The 21,311-nt window shown below is 35.8% G+C and overlaps 2 protein-coding genes across 2 annotated transcripts; one reads left to right on the top strand and one right to left on the bottom strand.

Annotated features, from left to right (window-relative positions):
- Positions 3,080-6,167, top strand: LOC18769389 (protein trichome birefringence). The gene is made up of 5 exons (XM_007204162.2): positions 3,080-4,201; positions 4,554-4,746; positions 4,824-5,017; positions 5,106-5,264; positions 5,396-6,167. The coding sequence occupies exons 1-5, from the start codon at positions 3,255-3,257 to the stop codon at positions 5,766-5,768; spliced, it is 1,866 nt and encodes a 621-aa protein (XP_007204224.1). The 5' UTR covers positions 3,080-3,254; the 3' UTR covers positions 5,769-6,167.
- Positions 11,121-13,456, bottom strand: LOC18771696 (homeobox-leucine zipper protein HOX11). The gene is made up of 4 exons (XM_007202253.2): positions 12,995-13,456; positions 12,379-12,713; positions 12,195-12,274; positions 11,121-11,790 (listed from the first exon to the last, which is right to left on the bottom strand). The coding sequence occupies exons 1-4, from the start codon at positions 13,284-13,286 to the stop codon at positions 11,457-11,459; spliced, it is 1,041 nt and encodes a 346-aa protein (XP_007202315.1). The 5' UTR covers positions 13,287-13,456; the 3' UTR covers positions 11,121-11,456.

Below are 21,311 nucleotides of genomic sequence, written 5' to 3'. Positions count from 1 at the left end.
GCTACTATTTCTACCCATCTGTCATATTTCCTCACTCATCATGTAAATTTGAAAAAAAACACAATCTTATTTTTTCACTCACTATTATTTCTAAAATACCCTTTAATTATTAATTCAAAGCAAATTCTTTCAAAAACCCAACTTATATCTGTTTTACTTCCTAACCCGTATTAAGGGAAACACCCCCCTTTCTTTCCTCCAAGCTGATTGTGGTTCTTTCAAGAGTTCATCCATCTTTCTCATCCTGGAGGAGGTGACACATGGGCTTTGTGATGGGAGAGGTTGCGTGCGGTAGAAGAGGGAATTTGAGTATTTATTTTCTCATTTATTTATTTTAATACATTATGGTTGAAGAACATGAAGTTAAAGCATGGGTTCGAATGCTTATGGTCCCCAGGCTCTTATCATGTTGACCTCCCTCAATCAAATAATACCAATCCCTTGTTGTTTGAAGCAACAACTTCATTACATAGAATTTCATGAAATCTTAAAAGGACAATAGGAGCCTTTAAAGGGAAAATTAATTTTGCCCACATTTTTTTCGCAGAGAAAATGATAGTACCTTTGAGAGAAATCATTATGATGGAAAAAATAGTAAAACTATGGGAAGCTTTTAGAAAACAAAGAGAATGGCCAGATGAGGAAGAAGAAGTTGTGTGCAATGTGCGGATCAAAAATTTAAGTTAATAAAAGGCTCTATGTATTGTGCGGTTAATCCAATGGCTGGTATAAAATGGTTGCTCACACTTAGATGAGGAAGATTGGTTTTGTCCCTAAGTCCTTAGAAGTCATTTTATAAATGGGTAAATTTATCTTTAAAATTTTGAAAATAAGATGGATAAGAAAATATGACAAATGAGTGGAAATAGCAACACTCTTTATTTATTTTTGTTTTGTTTTTCTCGTCTCCCAATTGGTCAATGGCCTTATGAAGTATGAGTCTATGACAATCAATGTGGGCACCCTCATTGAATGGTCCTGTCATATTGCTCCTACAAAATAATGGAGGAATGGAGCCCCCATTAATTCACTTTTTTTTTCTTCAGAAAAATGGCATGACATGAGAATTGAGTCACCTATGAAAAAGAAAAAGGGAAAAATAAGAAAATTAAGAAAGGGAAATAGACAACTCTTATGTTTATTCGAAGCAATGTAGAATTGGCAATGGGTTGTGTATCTGCGTATTCGTGGAATGTCGTGTGAAAATTAATTCAATTTAATTTAAACATAATTTTTTAATTTAATCTGTGAAGAGATGTAAACACGAATGGTAAGACCTCTCAACAGATATTCACATTCTTAGACAATTTATGTAAAATAAAAGTAACGCTATTAAGGACGGAACTAAAAATTTTTCGCTAGATGGGCAAGCTAACATTTTCGGCTTAAAATCTAGTGATTTTTTTCTTTTAACCTTTGCAGTTTAAATCCCTAAAAATTTATTGGCAAATTAGGTTAACATACTGTTCCGTTTTCAAGAATACAAATAAACTTAATAAAATAATATTTCCCTAATGTGTTGTAGTTGATGGTGGGCTATATTTGTTTTTTTTCTTATTCTTCAAAAACCTTTTGCCAAAGGCAACATATAATTTCACCCAAAAAAATGCAAGAGATAATTTCAAAAAATAATAATAATAAGACAGCATATTTTGCGATGAAAAAACCAAAAGGCAGAGACTTCTTGTAGTGAGCCTTATAGATATAAATTTATTATTATTTTTCCTTCTAAACTTACCTAGGCTATAGCCCACCACAGCCTTGGCTGTGGTTCTGTCCATGAACGCTACACGCATATATAAAGGCGGAACCACTTTTAAGCCAAAGCTGGTCCTGCCCCCTACAATGTTTAGTAAGCTTTCACCAATCAATGTAATGTTTTGTATAATATTAACATAAATTTGTATTTTTTAGTTAATGGCCCCCAGTAAATACATGAACCCCCTCCCCCCCAATTTGAATCATGAATCTGCCATGCTAGAATTTATTGAAATCGTTTGCTAGGTTGTAATCAAAGGGGAAATGGCAAAACCACCCTTGAATAGGCCCGTATATGATTTTAGAATATAATGGACTGAGTAGTGGGGCACATATAATCCAACTACTAATGAATTTCAGCTAATGGTATGGCTCATCGTTTGATATGCTACGCTCGACATATTGGGAGTTCCTAATCTTGGTTTGAGGAGTCTCCTCCTATTGTTAGTGATGCTTTACTTGACCATTGTAATCTTTAATTTTAGTTCTTAGTTTGTGGCTCGAAGGAGGAGGAGGAGTAGTCTATCAGGGGTTTTGACTCCCACAATATGAGAAAGATGTTACCCATTTCACTTGTGAGAGGTTTCCCATTTCGGATCTTTTAAAAACATACTCATTCTAAACCTCTAAAAAACGACAATGAACAAGGAAACCTTCCTAATTTGGTCTTCTCTTACTCCTAGGACTAAATTCAATAATTTTGAGTGATTCTGATCTTTTATCATCATAATTTATTTTGTTAACTAAAATTTATACCCGGAGTTATAAATCCTTTTCTATTTGATTTATAAATACCCTCATTTATGAACAACCCAACTCAAGGTACAAAACAAAGCTCACTGCTTCACACAATTTTGCTGAGTTCACTGATTTGATAGCACAGTGCGAGGGTCAAATACTATTTTCAGGTCGAGTTGACTGTTGAGTGCATAGATTCCTGTCTATAAATTAGAGAAAAGGACAACACCCAACAATCAGGCCACGAAACATGGTTAGAAGAAGGCCGGTGTTTAATTAATTAACTTCTTTTCTCTCTTTATATTTTATTTATCCTTCTTTCCACATGTCGCGGCCTCATTGGCTTACAGAACTAGTAGATCCATCCTTTTTACTCAATTTTCTTAAACCCTCCACGTGTCAGAAGTTGCTTGGAACTCTTTTCAAAAAAAAAGTTGCTTGGAGTTAAATTAAGCGGCATGTACTATGTGTACGCTTTTGCATGAGAACATTTGGCAGTCTTGTAAATACTCCCGGAAACCGGGGTCAAACATTATATTCCCCAGACCTCACATGCTTTTGTCCAGCATAGTAAAACTCCATATCCCTCCTCAGTTTCTCTCTCTCATTAGTGTTTCATTCACTTGAGAATTCTCACACAACAAAACTCTCTCTCTCTCTCTCTCTACCAGAAGCAGCACCATTTGTACTTTCATCTCCCTCTCTCCTCAACTTCCACTTTCCCCACATCTGGCTCCTCTCCTTCCACAATCACATCCATGGCTGAGGCCACAAAGCACCACCTTCCAACCATCAATGGTGGAACTTTGCTCTCAGACCTCAAGAGCCTCTTCTCCATCCTCAAAACCAGAAGAACTGTGGCTTTTGTTTATGGGTTCATGTTTGCCTTTGTTGCCTTCACTGTTTTCTTGGCCTTCAGCCCCTCCCCAAACTCTGGTGCTCCTTGGTTCTCAAACATCTTCACAAGTTCCAGTACCAGTTCTACTTCTAGTTCATTTTTCTCTTTCTTGTTTCCCAATGTCACTTCATCTCCACAGCAACAAAATCAAACCGTTGCTTTTGCACCACAAACAGAGCCCTCTAGATCTATTAGCACCGCCGCCGCACAAGCTCCCTCTGTGAATAAACAACCACCTCTTGTGAAAAACCAAACTCAACCCACAATTTTGAACCCAAATCAGACATCAACTGCACTGCCTAAACAACCTCTAGTTACACCCAAGAATACGACTAGTAAGCCTGAACCAACCACCCTTGTGAAGAACCAAACTGAAAGTACCCAGAATTCTGATAAAGCCGCAGTTTTTAAGGCCAATCAGACCTCAATTGCCGCCCCAAAAACCCCGGTGGCGGCGGCGGGTAATAAAAGCTCGAATTCGGCACCGCAATCGGGTTCTCCGGAGAAGAGTGTTGCACAGAAGGGAGTGGAATCGAATTATACTGCTTCTGTGTTGAAGAAACAGAGCAATGAAACAAATTCTGGTGTGTCGGTGAAGAAGGGGAAGCAGGGGAATGATGATTTGGTGAAGTCTTTGATGAATTGTGATATATTACATGGGGAATGGGTGAAGGATGATTCATACCCTCTATACAAACCCGGGTCTTGTCCTCTGATTGATGAGCAATTCAATTGCATTCTTAATGGTAGGCCTGATAAGGATTTTCAGAAATTCAAATGGAAGCCTAAGGATTGCACTCTGCCAAGGTATGTGGCCAAATTGCAGTTTTTGATTTTGAACTTTGATGCTTTAATTGCCATGTTTTCTTTATGTAAAAGATGGTATTTGGATTGGCTTTTGATGTGCTGTTTTGAGATGCGTATGTTTTGATTGCCTGCAAAGTTCTTAGTTTTGGATGAAGGGTTATTGGGTTTTGATAGATCGAAATTCATACTGATCTGTTGTCAATTTTACAATTTTGGCATCTTTTTGTGATTGCTGACTATTCATCAGTTGTGGGTTTTGTTTTATATCTCTATTGAAATCGATCCATGACTTAGTTTTCTGGGTTTTGCTTGATTAAGACTTATCAATATTGAAATGTTTTTTTAAAACCAGGTTGGATGGAAGTCATATGTTGGAGTTGTTGCGAGGAAAGCGCTTTGTTTTCGTTGGTGATTCGCTGAACAGGAATATGTGGGAGTCTCTGGTTTGCATCCTGAGAAACTCAGCCAAAGATAAAAGCAAGGTCTTCGAAGCAAACGGAAGAACCCATTTTCGTGGCGAAGCTTCATACTCCTTCATATTCAAAGTAGGTTTATTCAATTATTCAAGTTATTCTTATTGGATTGTGCAGCAACATATCCTTAATTTAGTGAAACTTGGCAGGACTATAATTGCACAGTGGAGTTCTTTGTGTCTCCCTTCTTAGTTCGAGAATGGGAAATGCCAGAAAAAGACGGATCAAAGAGAGAGACACTTCGTCTCGACTTAGTAGGGAGATCTTCTGATCTATATAAAGATGCAGATATCGTCATCTTCAACACTGGACACTGGTGGACTCATGAGAAAACCTCCAAAGGGTATGTTTATTACTTTTTTTCTGTTCAAAGTGGTTTCAAATTATTCTTTGGTTTGTAGTTGGGACTAAAATAGCATTCAAAATTTCAGGAAAGACTATTACCAAGAAGGTAGCCATGTTTATGGTGAACTGAATGTTCTTGAGGCATTTCGGAAAGCTTTAACTACATGGGCCAGATGGGTTGATGCCAAAATTAATCCAAGGAAAAGTATCGTCTTCTTTCGTGGTTATTCTGCTTCCCATTTCAGGTAAGCTTGAAGTAATCCAATTTAAAGTGTATGAATGTTCTATTTGATCTTTCCTCCTAAATGTGTTTATACTTGAGAATATTAAATGCACAGACACACAATAATAACGATTTGTGTTTCTCTCCTGACAGTGGTGGGCAGTGGAATTCTGGTGGCCAATGTGACAGTGAGACTCTTCCCATCTCCAACGAGACGTATCTGAGGCCATACCCCCCTAAGATGCTGGTACTGGAGAAGGTGTTGAGAAACATGAAAACCCATGTCACCTATCTCAACATCACAAGAATGACTGATTTCCGGAAGGATGGTCACCCATCAATCTACCGAAAGCAACACCTGTCCGATGCAGAGAGGAGATCACCAAAGAGCTTCCAGGATTGCAGCCATTGGTGCCTTCCTGGTGTTCCTGATGCATGGAATGAGGTTCTCTACGCCGAACTCCTAGTAAAACTGTACCAGAATCAGCAGCAGCAACTGCAACTGCAACAGCAGAAGAGAGCGTAGGTAAAAAAGGTTACACAAAACCTAAAATTCCACATTCATACACACTCAAATTTCGAGTCAAAATCACACTCAGCAGTATACTTTCTCTTTTTCCCTACCCTTTTTCACGACGTTATCGATATAAAAGCAGTGAAGCAAAGATCCGGGAGGAAGAGTGCTTATGCTACAAGTTAAGTGAGAAAAATAAACAAACCTATCTGTTTATATGAGGAAAGAGTGAAACGAGGGTAGGGAGGGATTTTTAGTGAAATTTTCACGTGTAAATTTCTTCTCCTCCTTTACCACATCTTATTCTTTTAGCCCCAAATGAAAGGCTTTGAGAATTGTAAATGTCTAAATTCTAATTATTTAGTTTGTTTTATTTAATAAATCTAGTGGCTCATATTTAATCCTGTTTAATATTCTTTTATGCTTTTGTCACACCCTTAGTAGCTTAAAGCTGCCGACTGTTAGATGCTTTTGATATGTTTAGATTATATTATAATCTCAATCTAAATTATTATATATTTGATTAGGTTTTTTGTTAGGTTTAAGCTGAAGAACTTTTTATCACATGTCACATGGGCTGTTGACCATAAATCAACAATGTTTACTATAAGTCAGGCATTCAGAATTTAAGGGGTCCATGTTTGAATCTGACTAGTTAGCGGTTGACACGTCTAATTATAGTGTAGCTACCATTGACCACCACGTATGTGGCAGTACATTGAACCAATGATTTGGGACTTATCTTTTAGTTTATCAGAAATATTAATTTACTAATATGAAGTCTAATTAAGTTGATTAATTATGGATTAACAGAAAAGCCATGCTGCCTTAGAATCTTATTTCTGCCCACTTTTTTTAATGTTGACTTGTGGGAGGGCTTGGATAAGACTTCGTTTCTCTTATTGTTCTGAAGTTTCATCTTGAGGCTAAAGCCAAGGGGTACTGGCATTTCAGTTTGAGAGACTGCTGATGTTGATCTATGAGCTCTTGTATAATTTTAATAAGTACACCATACTCGCCATATTCGATCCTAATCAAACATCAACATAAAAGAAAGAGAAAGAGAAAGGAGGACAGAGGAGAATGGAATTGGATTGGAAGTATTCAAGTATGCAAGAGTCACGAAGAAGAACAGAGAGAGAGAGAAAATCTGATAATCAAGCCCATTATTTTGCAATACCCTTTACTGTTGTAGACTTCAATGGTTCGATCATTTCATCCCCAGATCCACTGATCTAATTAATCCGGAAGGCTACTTTTCTCTTTGTTGGCTAATTATGATTGCTAATGAATTCAAGCAATATAATTATTGATATTTAAAAAGAAGCAGAGGAGTAATCTTGGTCTTTTTTGGGGGGGTCACAGAAGAACCAAAAAGAAGCAGAGGAAAGTGTGATTTCTTAGCCTCTTTGATCTTCGACTTGGGCTCACCCCATATTCTTTTCTTGGATCTCGGGTATAAGCGTAAACAGTCTTTTGTTGTTTCCTCTCCTATCTCTGTGTATTTTGATTTGGGTCTGATTCGGTTTTTCCAAAGATTATAAGGAATTTGTCAATTTCTTGGCCTCTTATGTACTAGGTCTGTTACATTTGTTGAATTAACTACTTAGGATTGGCATTAGGGTATTGTGTGGTAGACTGTATTATGATGTAGGGGTATTTTTAGTAGTTAAATAGGATGTACTTAGTTAATTTTACATTTTGATTAAAATATTAGGGTGTACTTAGTTCATTTTAGAGTTCGTTTAGTAGTAATCTTTGTCAAAATACCATGGAAATTTGAACCTGAGACTACTAATTTGTAATTTAAGGTTTTTTTTCCTTCACTAGATTAGATCTCGTTGGTTACCTCTCGTGGGCTTCACTTTGGTTTGTATTTGGCTTCTTGTTTTTTGGAATTTTCATTTTTGATAGGTGCTGGGCTTTGTTCCTCCTCTTCTTTTCTTTTAATTTTGGTCAAATTTTGTGGCTTTGCATGTGCTCCTTTATGGGCTCTGTTTAGTGTGGCCCAGCTTTTAGTTGGACATCGTTGTTGGGCTTTGTATTTCTTGTTCTTTTGTTCTAATGTGTCTCATTCAATCCAAAAGAAAAGGTAAATTGATGATACATAGAAAGACTCCTTGATGTTGTCCATCAAAGTGCTTTTTAAAGGCTAAATTGCACAAATCATTCATGTGTTTTGGGTCATAGATCAATGTTACTCATGTGATGAAAAAAGGTCTTGTTTTGATCTCTTTACGAAATTCACTAATTATTCGACGAAACTTTTTTTATCGCCGTCGTCAATTAGTAAATTAAATTGTCTAATAAAGGCGCTATAATATTTGGCAAGGCAGAATAGGAACCAAGACCTAATTTATTTGGGGCTCACGCATGCTGTAAAGGTCCAAAACCACATGTCCTACACAATTAAAGTCATACCAAACCTATAACAATCACAACAACATAACCTGTTAAAAGATCAATTCTCAAACAAGAGTTATGCTTCAAATCACACGGGAAACTACTTACCGACACAAGTATTGTAGAATCAAACAATGACTGGTCCACATCATTACTATTATGAGAGGCCATGGTTGAGTCTCAGAAAGCTTTGTTTTCCTTGTTTATCAGGGCATTATCAACAATCAACAAATAACGGTCACCTGTAAAACTAGTAGTAATAAGAGGGCTGCTTGATTTGTAGGGCGTCCCATCAAGATAGTGGAACAAGTTGATATGATTTCCATGTTGAAAAGATTTCATAGTCAATTTGGTTTGATGGTGGTTGTGAAAATTCAATTCACACACTGTACTGTGAAAATAAACTAAGGCAATCCATGTGTATAATAGAAACCCTACCTAACAATGGAGACATTCTTAATCTCCAAGTTTATTTTGTACGAATTAGCTAGGATGCCTTGATTGAAGATCTCCACCACCCACAAAGATCTCGTCCTAAGCACTTTGGCACTCGATGTCACACATTGAAAAAATAGCATATTTTTTGTAATGATTTAAGAGTTCTCGAGCACTTTTGTATTGCATGCCAGCTTTTAAGGTTAAGTTTGATCTATAAGCTCTTATCAATTGGTATCGTAGTCTGGTTTCACCACACTATGGGGACATAACTCCCCGGAAAGGCCAATCATCATTCATTTAGAAGCCAATTTTTAAAGCAAGCTCTACTAGCGGGCTCTTACAGTAAGAGTAAGAGAAGTTCCACACGTCCTCGAGTGTAGTTCGAGAAGAACTTGTTCAACCACCGGTTGCATTACCAAAGCCAATCCAAAATAGATTTGTAGCAATACCCGAGCACACAACCACAATCTATAACTTTTCTTGATCCCAGCGGAATTGAGATAAAGAGGAGTTGCAACCAAATAAAAAAATCACTGAGAATTGTCCGATTTCCACTTGAATTTCCATTGAATCAACCATGCTACCCAAAATCCTCCTAACCCTCTTTTATTTGTGTAAAAAAGGACCGATTTTTGTATCCGCAAAAATTCCACGAAAATGTTCTTAAATTTATAAAGAGCTACATGAAGAGCCATGATTAGGAGAAACGCTTGTGTGCAACGGGGATAACTCTATTTTGGGATTCCCAATTACTACGGCATGCCACACGTAATAGAAATCGGTGACTGATTTAATTGATGTGACATATGATATGAACATACCACATTACGTGGTAGAAAAATATAGCAAGTGTAGCATTACTCTTATTTAAAATAGTGAGCGTAAAATGAGGAAATAAGTTAGAAGATTAAGGAGGTAAAAAAATTGGATTCTCTTGTATTGTAACGAAAGTTTTGGCGTTAACCCCACACCACATGCCCTAGACCATCATATCAATTATCATCCTTGCTAAATACAATAATAGATGGGCTTTGCTGACCACATAATTTATGGTAGCAGAGCAATCTACTGGTTTTGGTCCAATCATATCAATTTCAAGTCACCAATCCAACAGCTCTTGAATAAGAACTTCAGACATAATATGTTTTCCATGTTTTCGTTGCTTTTCATGCATTATTGTTGTTGCACATCTTGTTTGGTCAATTTCAGCTGCTTTCGGCTTTTTTTTCTACCAAAGATATTTTTCTTCAATTTATTTCAGTTGCTTTCTGATTTATTTCTCCAAGTCGTGTGCCTAACTTTCCTCCTTTAATTCTTCAATCAGGTCTCTTCCATTTTTACAGCTAGAGCTATAGCCTCACCTGTATATTTTATTCACCTCACAGGACTTATATCTTTCGACCTTTCCATCAGTCTTCATCCATGGCATGTTCCAAAAGTCTGTCGTAGATATCATGCCATCAAGCTCCATAATGTGTTCCTTCATTAAGGCCCCGATTTGAGGCTTCTCTCCGATGACTAAGCAATGCCAAGTTGTTAATTAATATAATCTTGAGTGTTATAACTACCAAATAGAATGTCCATTTACCATTTTTACACATGTGCTTAATTTTGGCCGTGAGTATGGACGTGCATACCATAAGTTTCGAAATTTCAACTTTCAAAATATGAGCCAAAAATGTATATCAAACTTACGCGTTAAGCATTGCGCTCTACCATGCACTCTCACCCACTAACGAGTGAAATTGTGCACCAAAAGAGCAAAAGAGCCTTCTTAGCCCTTTCTAAATTAAACAAACCATACCTGGACATGATTCCATCAACATCAAGTTGATAATGCTGCCAAGAGATTTGGTAATTATAGAGAAGAGATGTACGTGCTTATTAATTAATGATGAGATGAATAAACAAATGGATGACACAAAAACTTAATCCTGAAGAAAACAAATCCCTTTAAACAAATGGTAGAAATTACGGCTAAAATTGGTGCCTGTCAAAATGGTTGAGTCAACGTCGTTCATTAATACAAGTTCCTTGAGTACCATGGCATCTAATAATGACAGCACGAGGCATAGGACGACATTGAATTGACTAGCTGAATTGAACCATCCTCATAACCTGACTGTTTAAGAATCTCAAGTTTATGTTATCTTATTATTATCATCAGGTTTTCAATTTGAATTCTCCCAAGTGATTTCTTTACTATATCATAACATGTTCGGTTGTCCAAAAAATGTTATAAACTCAACTTCAGTAATTAGATAATAATGAAATATTTTGGTGTTTGTCACTCGGATATAGAGTGGAAAATATTCTCTTGTCAAAACTGTGACGAATGTGTAGTTCAAATTCAAACACCGAGAATATTTAAGAATTTGCTAAATAACATTAAGACTGGCACTAAAACATTGCTTATGGTAAGGAAGTCCGTTGTTATTTATTGACCTCATGTAAGAAATCATTGGGAAAACGTGGATCCATAAATGTACCATATATGTGAAATTGACCGCTCATCATAAAAGCTAACCAAAAATACACCAGATAGTAAATATATTGAATTCTCTGTGAAAACAAACAAGAATCCAGAAAAAAACAACAAAGAAAAAAACACAAATAAAGGTTTCGTCTAGCAAAATCGTTTCTACTTTTCTCATCAATAAACAAATATATCATCACCATTTTCAGTCTCTGGCTTCCAACACGTACAAGAAAGAAAGAAACCGCAGAGACAAAAGATTGGGAAAACCAAAACTAAAAAAAGTAAAATAAACTAAAATTAAATTAAAAAAACCCAGCTCCAAGCCAAAAATATGTACAAATGGAATGGAGAAGAAGATATTCAGATTCTATATTGACATCTCATGCAGCAGCTCCTTTGCTGGCTTGAACCTGATGCTGCATGTGGACTTGGGCTTGAGCAAAAGGGTGATGTAACCTTGGCTTGGTTAGAGCAGACTTTAAACTGTTGTTGTTGTTGTTGTTGGTTGTGTTGGCTGCGGCTGTGGTGACCACTCGCTCACATGAGGGGCACATGGTGAGGGTTGTGGCAGGAAGCTGCATGTAGAAAGGTTGAGAAGTTTTTAATGCTCTTAATTCTTGCAGCTCTTTTTGTAACCTTCTGTTCTCATCTGTCAGTGTTTCGCAGCATCTCTTTAAGTATTCGCAATCTACCTCTGTCTGCTTCAATTTAGTCCTGTAAATTTCATTATTTTTCCAATGAACAAATTAGTAAACAAGAACATATGATTTAAGACCAATCAACAACATATGGTTTATGAGTGATTACAAACTCGGGTTTCGACTAAATTTCCTTTTATTATAAAGGAAGGGGATTCGAACTTGATCTCGGATTACAAGTGATTACACATATTTGGACTTGTACTATAATTTTATGTGCTCCTCTCGATCTAGGAAATAGGATTTATGAGTGAATACACATTTTTTGGTTAAAAAAAAGGATTAGATATATTGGGTATAGCATGAAACCTTGTTTCCTATTAAGGAATTGTTGGGTTTTATTTGTTACCAAAAATAAATTAATGTAAAATAAAATCACATCAAGGGAAGAAAAGGGAAAAAAAAACAAAAGTATTATACCTTGCTCTTCGATTCTGAAACCACACTTCCACTTGGCGTGGACGAAGATTCAACTGTTTAGCCAGAGCAAGTTTTTGTTTCTGCAAATAAATTTCAAAAATTAATTAATAAATAAACTCAATATACAAGACTCAAAACAAATAAATAAATTTCTAAAATTTCTGTGTAGTTTTTTTGGACTTACAGGATTGAGAGTGCTGTGCTCTTTGAAGCTTTCTTCAAGAAAAGCCGATTGGTCTTTAGAGAGCCTGAGTTTCTTCCGAGTCGACCCGTTGTCCTCGTCATCACTCGCTCTGGAACTCGCTCTGTCAGTTTCAAGCTCCAAATCTCTCTTACTTGATCTTCCTCCATTTCCAACTCCAAAGTCCATCTGAAACGATGAAACTGTACTGTTCGGAGATGACAGAGGTGCCGCCGCATCTTCTGCCTCCTCCGCCGCAGCTACCATCCCCGGCATCCGGTTCACATCCAACCCTCTTCCCGGTCCGTCTGATGAACCGGCCGGTTCAGACACTGCCACTGAAAAAATCCAAAAGCAACCCAATATGAGAAAATAATCAAAACCCCATTCAAGCCCGCAAGTTACAAAAACTTGGGTCATGTTTGGTTTCCAAGAAAATTTACCCAACAAAGAAAAAGAAACTGAAATTTGGTCAAGTGGGTTTTATTTGGAAATACAAAGTTCAGATATTTTCTTTTTGATTTTGTTGGTTTCTCAGCAACCAAACAAACACAACATATTATACATATAAGGAAATAAAAAGAGAGAAGAAAATAAGCTATGGGGAAGTAGCTATTACGATTATCAGTGAGCCAGGGGAAGCGAAGCTGTGAAGAAGCATGGCTTCGAGGAACTGGGGCAGAAGGCAACAGATTAAGCTGAACAGGTGGATCTGATGAAACCCTTCTTCTTCTTCTCTCATCTTGATCATGGTCTCCTTCATGGATACTCTCTCTACTCTCGTCTGATCTTGCACTGAAAGCACCTCCCAAGCCCATGCAAAACCCTAGATCTTTGCTACCCATCTTTGGGGCTTTGTCAAGGAAAAGAAATGGCTTTGAAGCATCACCCAAACTCAGAGCCAGCTCCATATTTTTGGTGATGTGTTTTTTGTTGTTGTTGAACAATACTTGGTGGAAAGGAAGGAGATGAGGAGTTTAAAAAGAGGCCAAAGTGATCAAGTACTATACCAATAGTCTTACGAGAAGATTATGTCTATCCAATCTTTTTAATGTGTAAACACATAGATCGACACAAACACCCTCCTACTTCTCTCTCCTTTTTATTTCTTTTTTTTGCTTTGTGAAAAGAGTAAGATTGACCGACAAACCCAGGTTGACAAACGCACGTGAATATATTTAATTATACAACGGTTCATACACGAGACTTAGAGAGAAGAAAAGAGAGGGGTCGGACCAAAAATAAGAGACACATTTTTATCCTTTCTAGTCAAAATATTATTAGCGCATGCATGTTTGTTGCGCTGCAATTCACATGTAGACAGTGATATTTCTCAAATTAAATATTATACAAGATCGTCTGATATCATGTCTTACGAACATACCTTACGAGTACAACTGCAGTTTGCAGGATACCAAATTGAAATTAAACTTTAAATTTATGTTTCTTATTTTAACTCGCTAGATTATATTGATAATTTATTAACATAACATGATAATAAATACGTATTATATTATATTGTCATACTAACTTCAAATTAAAAAATCGTATTCGAAAATTGTATGTTAGCCTATAAGACAAGCAATTGTTTGGGAATAATACACTTCCAAATAAACAACTATAAATTGAGGGTGGGAAGAAAAGATGTGATTGTCAAGACTTTAAGAATTGAAATCAAATTGACTTTTCTGCATTAAAAAGAAGAAAAAAAAGAAAAAGGTACGATATATATACATATATGTGGTAGAAGAAGGCAACAGAATGTTTTATCCAAAAATATAAATTATTAGCAAAATATATGTTGCTTACAAGTAGCTTTGTTTACATACGTGATTATTGGTCCCCCACAGACTAAATTATTGTTTCTTCACCAAACAAGGGCCTCGATTATCATGACATTAATAAACGAAAACAATCAATTAAATTATAACATAATTATAATAAATAATGAACTTATTGAAGGGCTGGGATGATGGGGGCCTGTAGTTTGTGGTGTTTTTATTTATTTATAATGATTATCATGATTGATGATCAGCATCATGATGATGGTAAGATGAGGGAATGATGTATGTGTTCTTACCAAACACAATAACACATACAAAATGATATGGGCTGGGCATGCACTGTTGGGGTTTGTTTGTATTCAAATGATAGCCAATTAAGCTTCAAGCTTTTGCAGTTTCCAAGTTTTCCTTATCATCAGTGACGCAATTTGAAATGAAATGACCCTGATGGCTTTTGGACCGCTGACTCACCAACCAGACCTTTCAGACCAGTGTAACTTTACCAACTTTCTACACCTATCATCTACCAATTGCCTACTCTTTCTCGGCAGCCAAGCAATGCCTAGTATGATACGGGTGCACATAGCAAAACATTGGGAAATAATTAATTTTCTTTTTTTTGTCAATGGGAAGGAAGGATTAGTCAAATGAATGATTCATCATTTATAAGGAGTTGAGCTATTTTTTTTATTGCCAGTTAATTTTGAAGTGAATGCTCAACTCTTTTTATTGTGTCAGAAAAAATTATTTCTGTTTTAGATATAACCTCAACTTCCTTCGTATCAAACTATAAATCTGAATAATAATAGAAAATAAATAATTTATGGTAGCGAAAATAAAATAGTCTAGAAGTTCACAATTCATTATTAAATAGAATATTTTTGTATAAATGGGTAGTTCAAAATGTACATGTAATGTAATGATACAAAGTTTGACTATTATAAATGTGTTTAATTGAGGCAGACAAAGTGATCATCTTTTACCATTCCAAGAGAAGTCCTTTTTCATTAATTGCTTTTTTTCGTATAGTTTATGGGGGCAAGCTGCTTTTGTGTCTTTTAAGCAGCTTGGCATTGGCATTGGCATAGGCATTGGTGGTGGTAGCTATAGCCATCAAACGTTGAAACTACCCATAAAAAGCCAGGGAAAAAGGGTATCCAATGGTCTCCATATACTAGCTGCTATAGCCGACTAGGCTTTAAATGCTTTTATTTTATATTTTATTTTTATAGATTAGGGTTTGTTTGGATATTTTTTATGTTTTCAATTATTTGTGATGTTTTTGTGGTCCCACGCGCGTGGGTTAGCTTTTTAAACAAGTCGTAATTAAAATACACATCCAGAGGATGTGACCAGGTCAGATATGTCATGCTTTTGGGATCATTGCAATAATTGAAGTCATGCAGGCTTTAATGATAAGTTTGAGAGAGAGAGAGAGAGAGAGAGAGAGAGAGAGAGAGAGAGAGAGAGAGAGATGTGAATTATTGGGTGGGACAACAAAGTATGAGACTCTATGGAAAAGCCACACGAACAACCAAACCCTACATTCCGTAATCACCAATTTGACAATTTCACAATGATAAGGTTTTCAGATAATTGTAGTGATTAGGTCAAGGGCCACCAATTGGGTATCTGCCACGTGTAAACATTCGCTTAATAATCAATCATAGAAAAACATGCCACCTTTTGATCACGAGACTTGTTCCTTTATAATGTTCCGTGTGTTGTTTAGGAGATTTAATATGAGAAAATTGAAGGCAATTAGTACACCTGTTTGTAAAATAATGTATTCAAACTTTGAGATGTCTCGTATACGTGCACAAGCCCGTATACGTGTATTTTAAAGAGAAATTTCTGAGCGTGATGGTCCAAAAAAGATCAGCACGTTTAATTGGCTAATCTTCCATAATTGTATAACATATTACGTTTACAAGACTTATTTTCAAAGACTTTGTGGGGGGAAGAAAGAAGACACTGTGAAGCTACAATTCAAAATTGGTGATTATTTCGTAGTATGAGAAACACATTCTGGTTTTGACTCTGGTTGAGCATGATTTTATGCACAAAATCAGAACATATTATGTTATTGCAGTAACCTATGAATTAAATATGATGGCAAATAATGATGACCACATTCAAAGGGAAGAAATTTGGTAAAAGCTATAATTGGATTTTCTAGAAGGACGTTGGTTGAAAGTCTAATTTGTTAGTTGCTTGCTTGCTGCCGCCAGTGGACCTTTTACTTGTATTCGTCAAACCAATAGGGAGATTTCCCCAAGTAATATTAGGTGATTGGTCACTTTTAATATCGAAAGCAAATCATCTTATGCATAGATTATGCAAATCTTTCATGTGTTAAGAACAAAGGTGCGTAATTTTGGGGTTGACTCTCCATTTGCTCCTACTTGGATCTATTATATATATTCTTAGTTGCTTAGTCAAGAGGAAGGAAAAACCCTACGGTTTCTTGACTAAATGATAATGGTATTCAAGGATTGAGTTCAAACCCAAGAATCGGGATGGATTTCTTGATTGTGATCTTGGAATTCAAACACTGATTCAATATAGAAATTTTGGGAAGCGACCAAATAAATTTATGTTTTTTGAGTCACGAAAACATTCATAGTCAAAGTAAGATTTTGATTGTTTACTTCCCGGTCATGCAAGGCGTGCAATTGCCACTTTGCTTGTCTCTTGCATTCTCACTTTGAATATCATTTATGTCATGTATCGTACATATGCTTATTGGAGTGCCCTTGCAAAAGAAATTTGACATAACTAAGATTTTGGGTAACCTCTTGTTTTTCCGTATTTACAAGGGTTTGAGTAGTCCTCCGTAATCAAGGAATTTCACGTGTAGCCTCCCACAAATGACTGGACACATGTCAAACCTATGTATAAGTAGTTGACTTGTTTGTGAGAGCGTTTATTAAGTTGTTGGATGATTTACTGAATCTATCCTTATTTTCGAGGATACCTAAGCCCACATTCACTTAATCATAGATGTTCATATTCTCCAAGCACGACCATCCAATTTGTTTACAAATCACATGCCAACTCTAATCACTTAGGTTCAATACACACGATAAGCACAAATCACAATGCACACATTCAAGTGTGAGATTTTATGCAATTTAGAAAAGTTTTTCACTAGTTCACGCAACAATAAATAATTTACTTATCAGATATGGAGATAATTTTATTATATTCACACAACACCGAACATATCTGATATTCTAAAAATTTGAATATAAGACGATCAATAAACTTCAACGTTATGTGTTAAAACTTTTACAAATCTATATTGAAATTATATATATTATACATAGAATCTTCCTTGATAACATATATATTCAAAATTTACTTCAAAACTCAACGCAAAATAAGCCTCGTTACTAAAATTAAAGACATGAAAGACAGAGGCGGTCAATAGGACACGCAAAGCCAAGTTCATGTGAGAACGTACGAACTACGGAACATGCATGTATCATGTATGACAGTATAAGTAGATGTAAATGCAGTAAGGAATGTGAGTTATGGTGATGGAGGAAGGAATGGGTAGGTCAAACAAGTCATGTGACTACCGCGTGAGGTGGGGTTTCATGATGGGAGATTGGGTCAGACTCAGTGGAATGACGTGAGGAGAGAGAGAGAGAGAGAGAGAGAGAGAGATTGATTAGGGTTAGGTTTATGGGTTATGGGCGCGAGGCAGATGATGGGAGAAGAGAAGAGAAGAGAGAGAAGAGAGAAAGAGAGGGCCAATGATCAATAATGATGGCGGTGGAGGGATGTTTAAAGTGGGACACAGTGCAGAGTCCAAAGGAGACAATATATACAGCAGCAATCATTTGTACGTCGGATCTTAATAGGCTTTCTCTTTGATTTTTGAATTTTTATTTTTATTTTTATCTTTGCATTGTCGTTTTTAGTTATATTATTACTTTTAATTACCAGCCCTTCTCCATCCATCATTGTTTCTGTGGTCCCTTAACACAACCAACAATGTGACTTTTTTTGTTGATCAAATCCAAAAATGTGACTGGAAATTTGTAATATTATTGGTTCCTACTTGTTTGGTGTATCTGATAACAACAAAAATACTTGTTTGATGTATGCATACGTATTATCGAACTTAAAAATCAAATCTCCCTAACCCTACTTTCAAAGATTTTCGAATTCGTAACTTCTGTAATAGGAGATAAAACACTCTTGCTTGTTGAATTTCAACTAACACCGCTAAAAAAAAAAAAGTTACTTGCTTAACCTTTTCTTTTTGCAATATTCTAATTAATGAAATGTTTTCTAATATTGCAATCAGGAATGTTAGTTATCAAAGAAACCTTTTAAAAGACAAAATCATCAATACTGAGCGAAAAAATAGAGGCTATAAGGCTATAAGAATGAAAAAAGATACAGGCTACACAGATGCTACAAACCGAGTTGAAAGACAAAATCTGATGGAAGATACTTGTGTAGTGGATCTTTTGAGGACCTGCAAAGATTTAGATCGCGTAGGAAAAGGCAAGAGAAAGCAAGAAGTAGGTCGAGCCTTTGAGGCCCCCCAACAGTAAAAAATGGCACCAACCCCAGTAAAATATTTATGTAAAAAGTTTCAACCGTAGGGGATAGGGAATGAATATATAGGGTTTTTTTTGCCAAGGAGGGCAAGTGTCAATTTTTTTGTAATGATGCTTCTCTGAAGCCTTTGTCAGCCCTCTGAATGTAGTGTACGTGGAGAGTCACATACTTCGTCCCTTTTGATGCAAGTCATCCAGTCCCACGTCCCCTTCTCCTAGGACCTCCCCTCCCCTAGGGTCCCCTCTTTAATTTTCTCTCTTTTCAAAAATTACTTTTTTTTATAAAATAAAATAAAATAAACTACTAGTTTCACAGTTTTATTTGAATCTAAACTCATTTGATATACCTTTTTACCACTAGATTTTCCAAGCTGGTTGTTATTGGATCATAGATGAACAAATGGTTGTTTGTTTTTTTGCATTCAAATTGATTGTTTTGTTGTGATAGTGATGCCACCATACGAAACAGTTCATGAAAGTGATGATGGTAATCAACTAATCAAGGTGTTTTAGTCAACTAAAACCTTGAAATGATAATGGAATCACAATGACAATGTTAATATAACAGTGATTAATATATACATTGTTGGCATCATTAGTTATGTAATGCAATAATTTCTTCTATAGTTTGGTTATCATTGAATATTTGTAATGGAGAAAGTCGAAGTTCAACGAGTTGAAACTTTCACGCCAAGAGTGATTGTGAAAATTTTCTTTCTGTAAAGACAAAAATTTATTTGTATTGTCAAATTATTTAAAAGTTAAAAGCATTGATTAATAAAATCGCGAATGAGTGTGTGATTCCAATTAATAACAATCTATATATAAAATGCATATAGCATGCTAATTGTTAAAATAAACATTATGACCCTAATAATTTATATGATTTACATAATTGTGTAACATGAGTGAAGAAATTATTATGAGCGCATTGCTCTTCATATCATTTTACATAATTGCACACTCTCCCTCCCTAATCCTAGGCTAAAAAGCACTTGATTAAAAGAAATAATTGTTATTTTATGATGATGACAAGATGAGAGAGCAAAGAGAAGACACCGAGGCATGCAACCCTGGAAATAGAAGGATCTTTGTTCCCCCTTAGACATCATCATTAGGCATTTGTCATGCTTTTCTTTCATTATCATAATCATCAACATTATCATCACCATCATGCATCCTATGTCCCTTCTCAACCTGGGATGCTGCATTGTGTTGGGAAAAATTGGAACACAAGCCCCCAAAAAATTCGCCAAAAAATTGCTTTTAACTGACCATAATCATAATGATGATGACGCACTTTCATCAACCAAAGAAAAATTACCACTTTCAATTCAAATATGATCGAAGATGAAAGTACAAAATTTGCCCAAAAATAAAATGAGCATAGTGAAAGCATATTAATTAGTAAGTACCAATATTTGTATAATATAAGGAAAATTGTTTTGCTTTTTTGTGAATAAGAATTCACTTCCTTGTTCCTTCCTTAGATCATTTACAGTGGGATGGTTTGAAACTCAAAATTTGGGGTTTAGCCTAAAATGTCTCGCCCAACACCTATATAAGGTCGTCAACAGGTCCATAACTCAGTGCTAAGAGCATTTACTTGCATATTAGGTTTCAAAGTCAAACCCAATGGTACCCTCCTCCACTCTCTTCCAAACTTGGACAACCAGTGCCCCCTACCCACCACATATAGTGGGATGCCAAAATTCCATTAGGGCTTTATATCTTACAGGTTCATTTTGAATTGGTCAGTTCCGTGGTGAAATCAAACTTTGCAGTTGTCCAGCTCACGTCTGCTTCGGTTTTCAGAGATCTCGCATGGTGACATTTGAATTCAAACGCAACCGTAACCTTAAATTCAACGACCTAAATTTACCAAAAGTGATATAAATCCAACGATAACCCTAAATCCAATGACCCAAATTTGAATACAAAGGTAAAATAATAATAATAATTAATCTAAATGAAATCCAACCATAAACCTCACCCCAAATTCTACAAATACCCATATACTTATTAAATAATCCACAAAAATCAATTTCTTCCTTTCTGACTTAACAAAGATTATTTAATTTTGTTCATTCTGATCTCATTCTTATTGAAGATGACCCCAAAACTCCGAATATGTGAATTGGAAACCACAACATCATATTTGATCATGCATCTAGTATTAACCATTGTCGATAGGTTTGTAAAGTAAGGTCCGTAATTGAACTACATGTTCATTCACCTTCTAAAACATGAAATTAGCATGATAAACATGGGTGGTTCTACATGGATGACGGCTGGGCTACTGGCCGGCCCAAGATTTTCTGAAAAAAGGTACACAAACATTTAGCCCATCCCAAAATTAAAAAAGAAATAAAAGAAACCTTATATCTCTAGCTACCCAGCCTATATCTCTTACATTTATTTTGTATTGCATTGCATTGACTTGTGGTTTTTGTTTTTGTTAAACTTTTATTTATGTATAGAGAAGTATTGAAAGATTACGTCCTTGCTGACTAGGTGTATCTTTTTATATTTATGAATGAAATTTACTTGTTCCGTCGAATTTAATATGTAAATT

The sequence above is a fragment of the Prunus persica genome, chromosome G7 (genome assembly GCF_000346465.2).
Source record: "Prunus persica cultivar Lovell chromosome G7, Prunus_persica_NCBIv2, whole genome shotgun sequence".
In the NCBI taxonomy this organism is placed as follows: Eukaryota; Viridiplantae; Streptophyta; class Magnoliopsida; order Rosales; family Rosaceae; genus Prunus; species Prunus persica.
The sequence above is the reverse complement of the archived record's forward strand: the minus strand, read 5'-3'. Positions and strand labels throughout refer to the sequence as shown.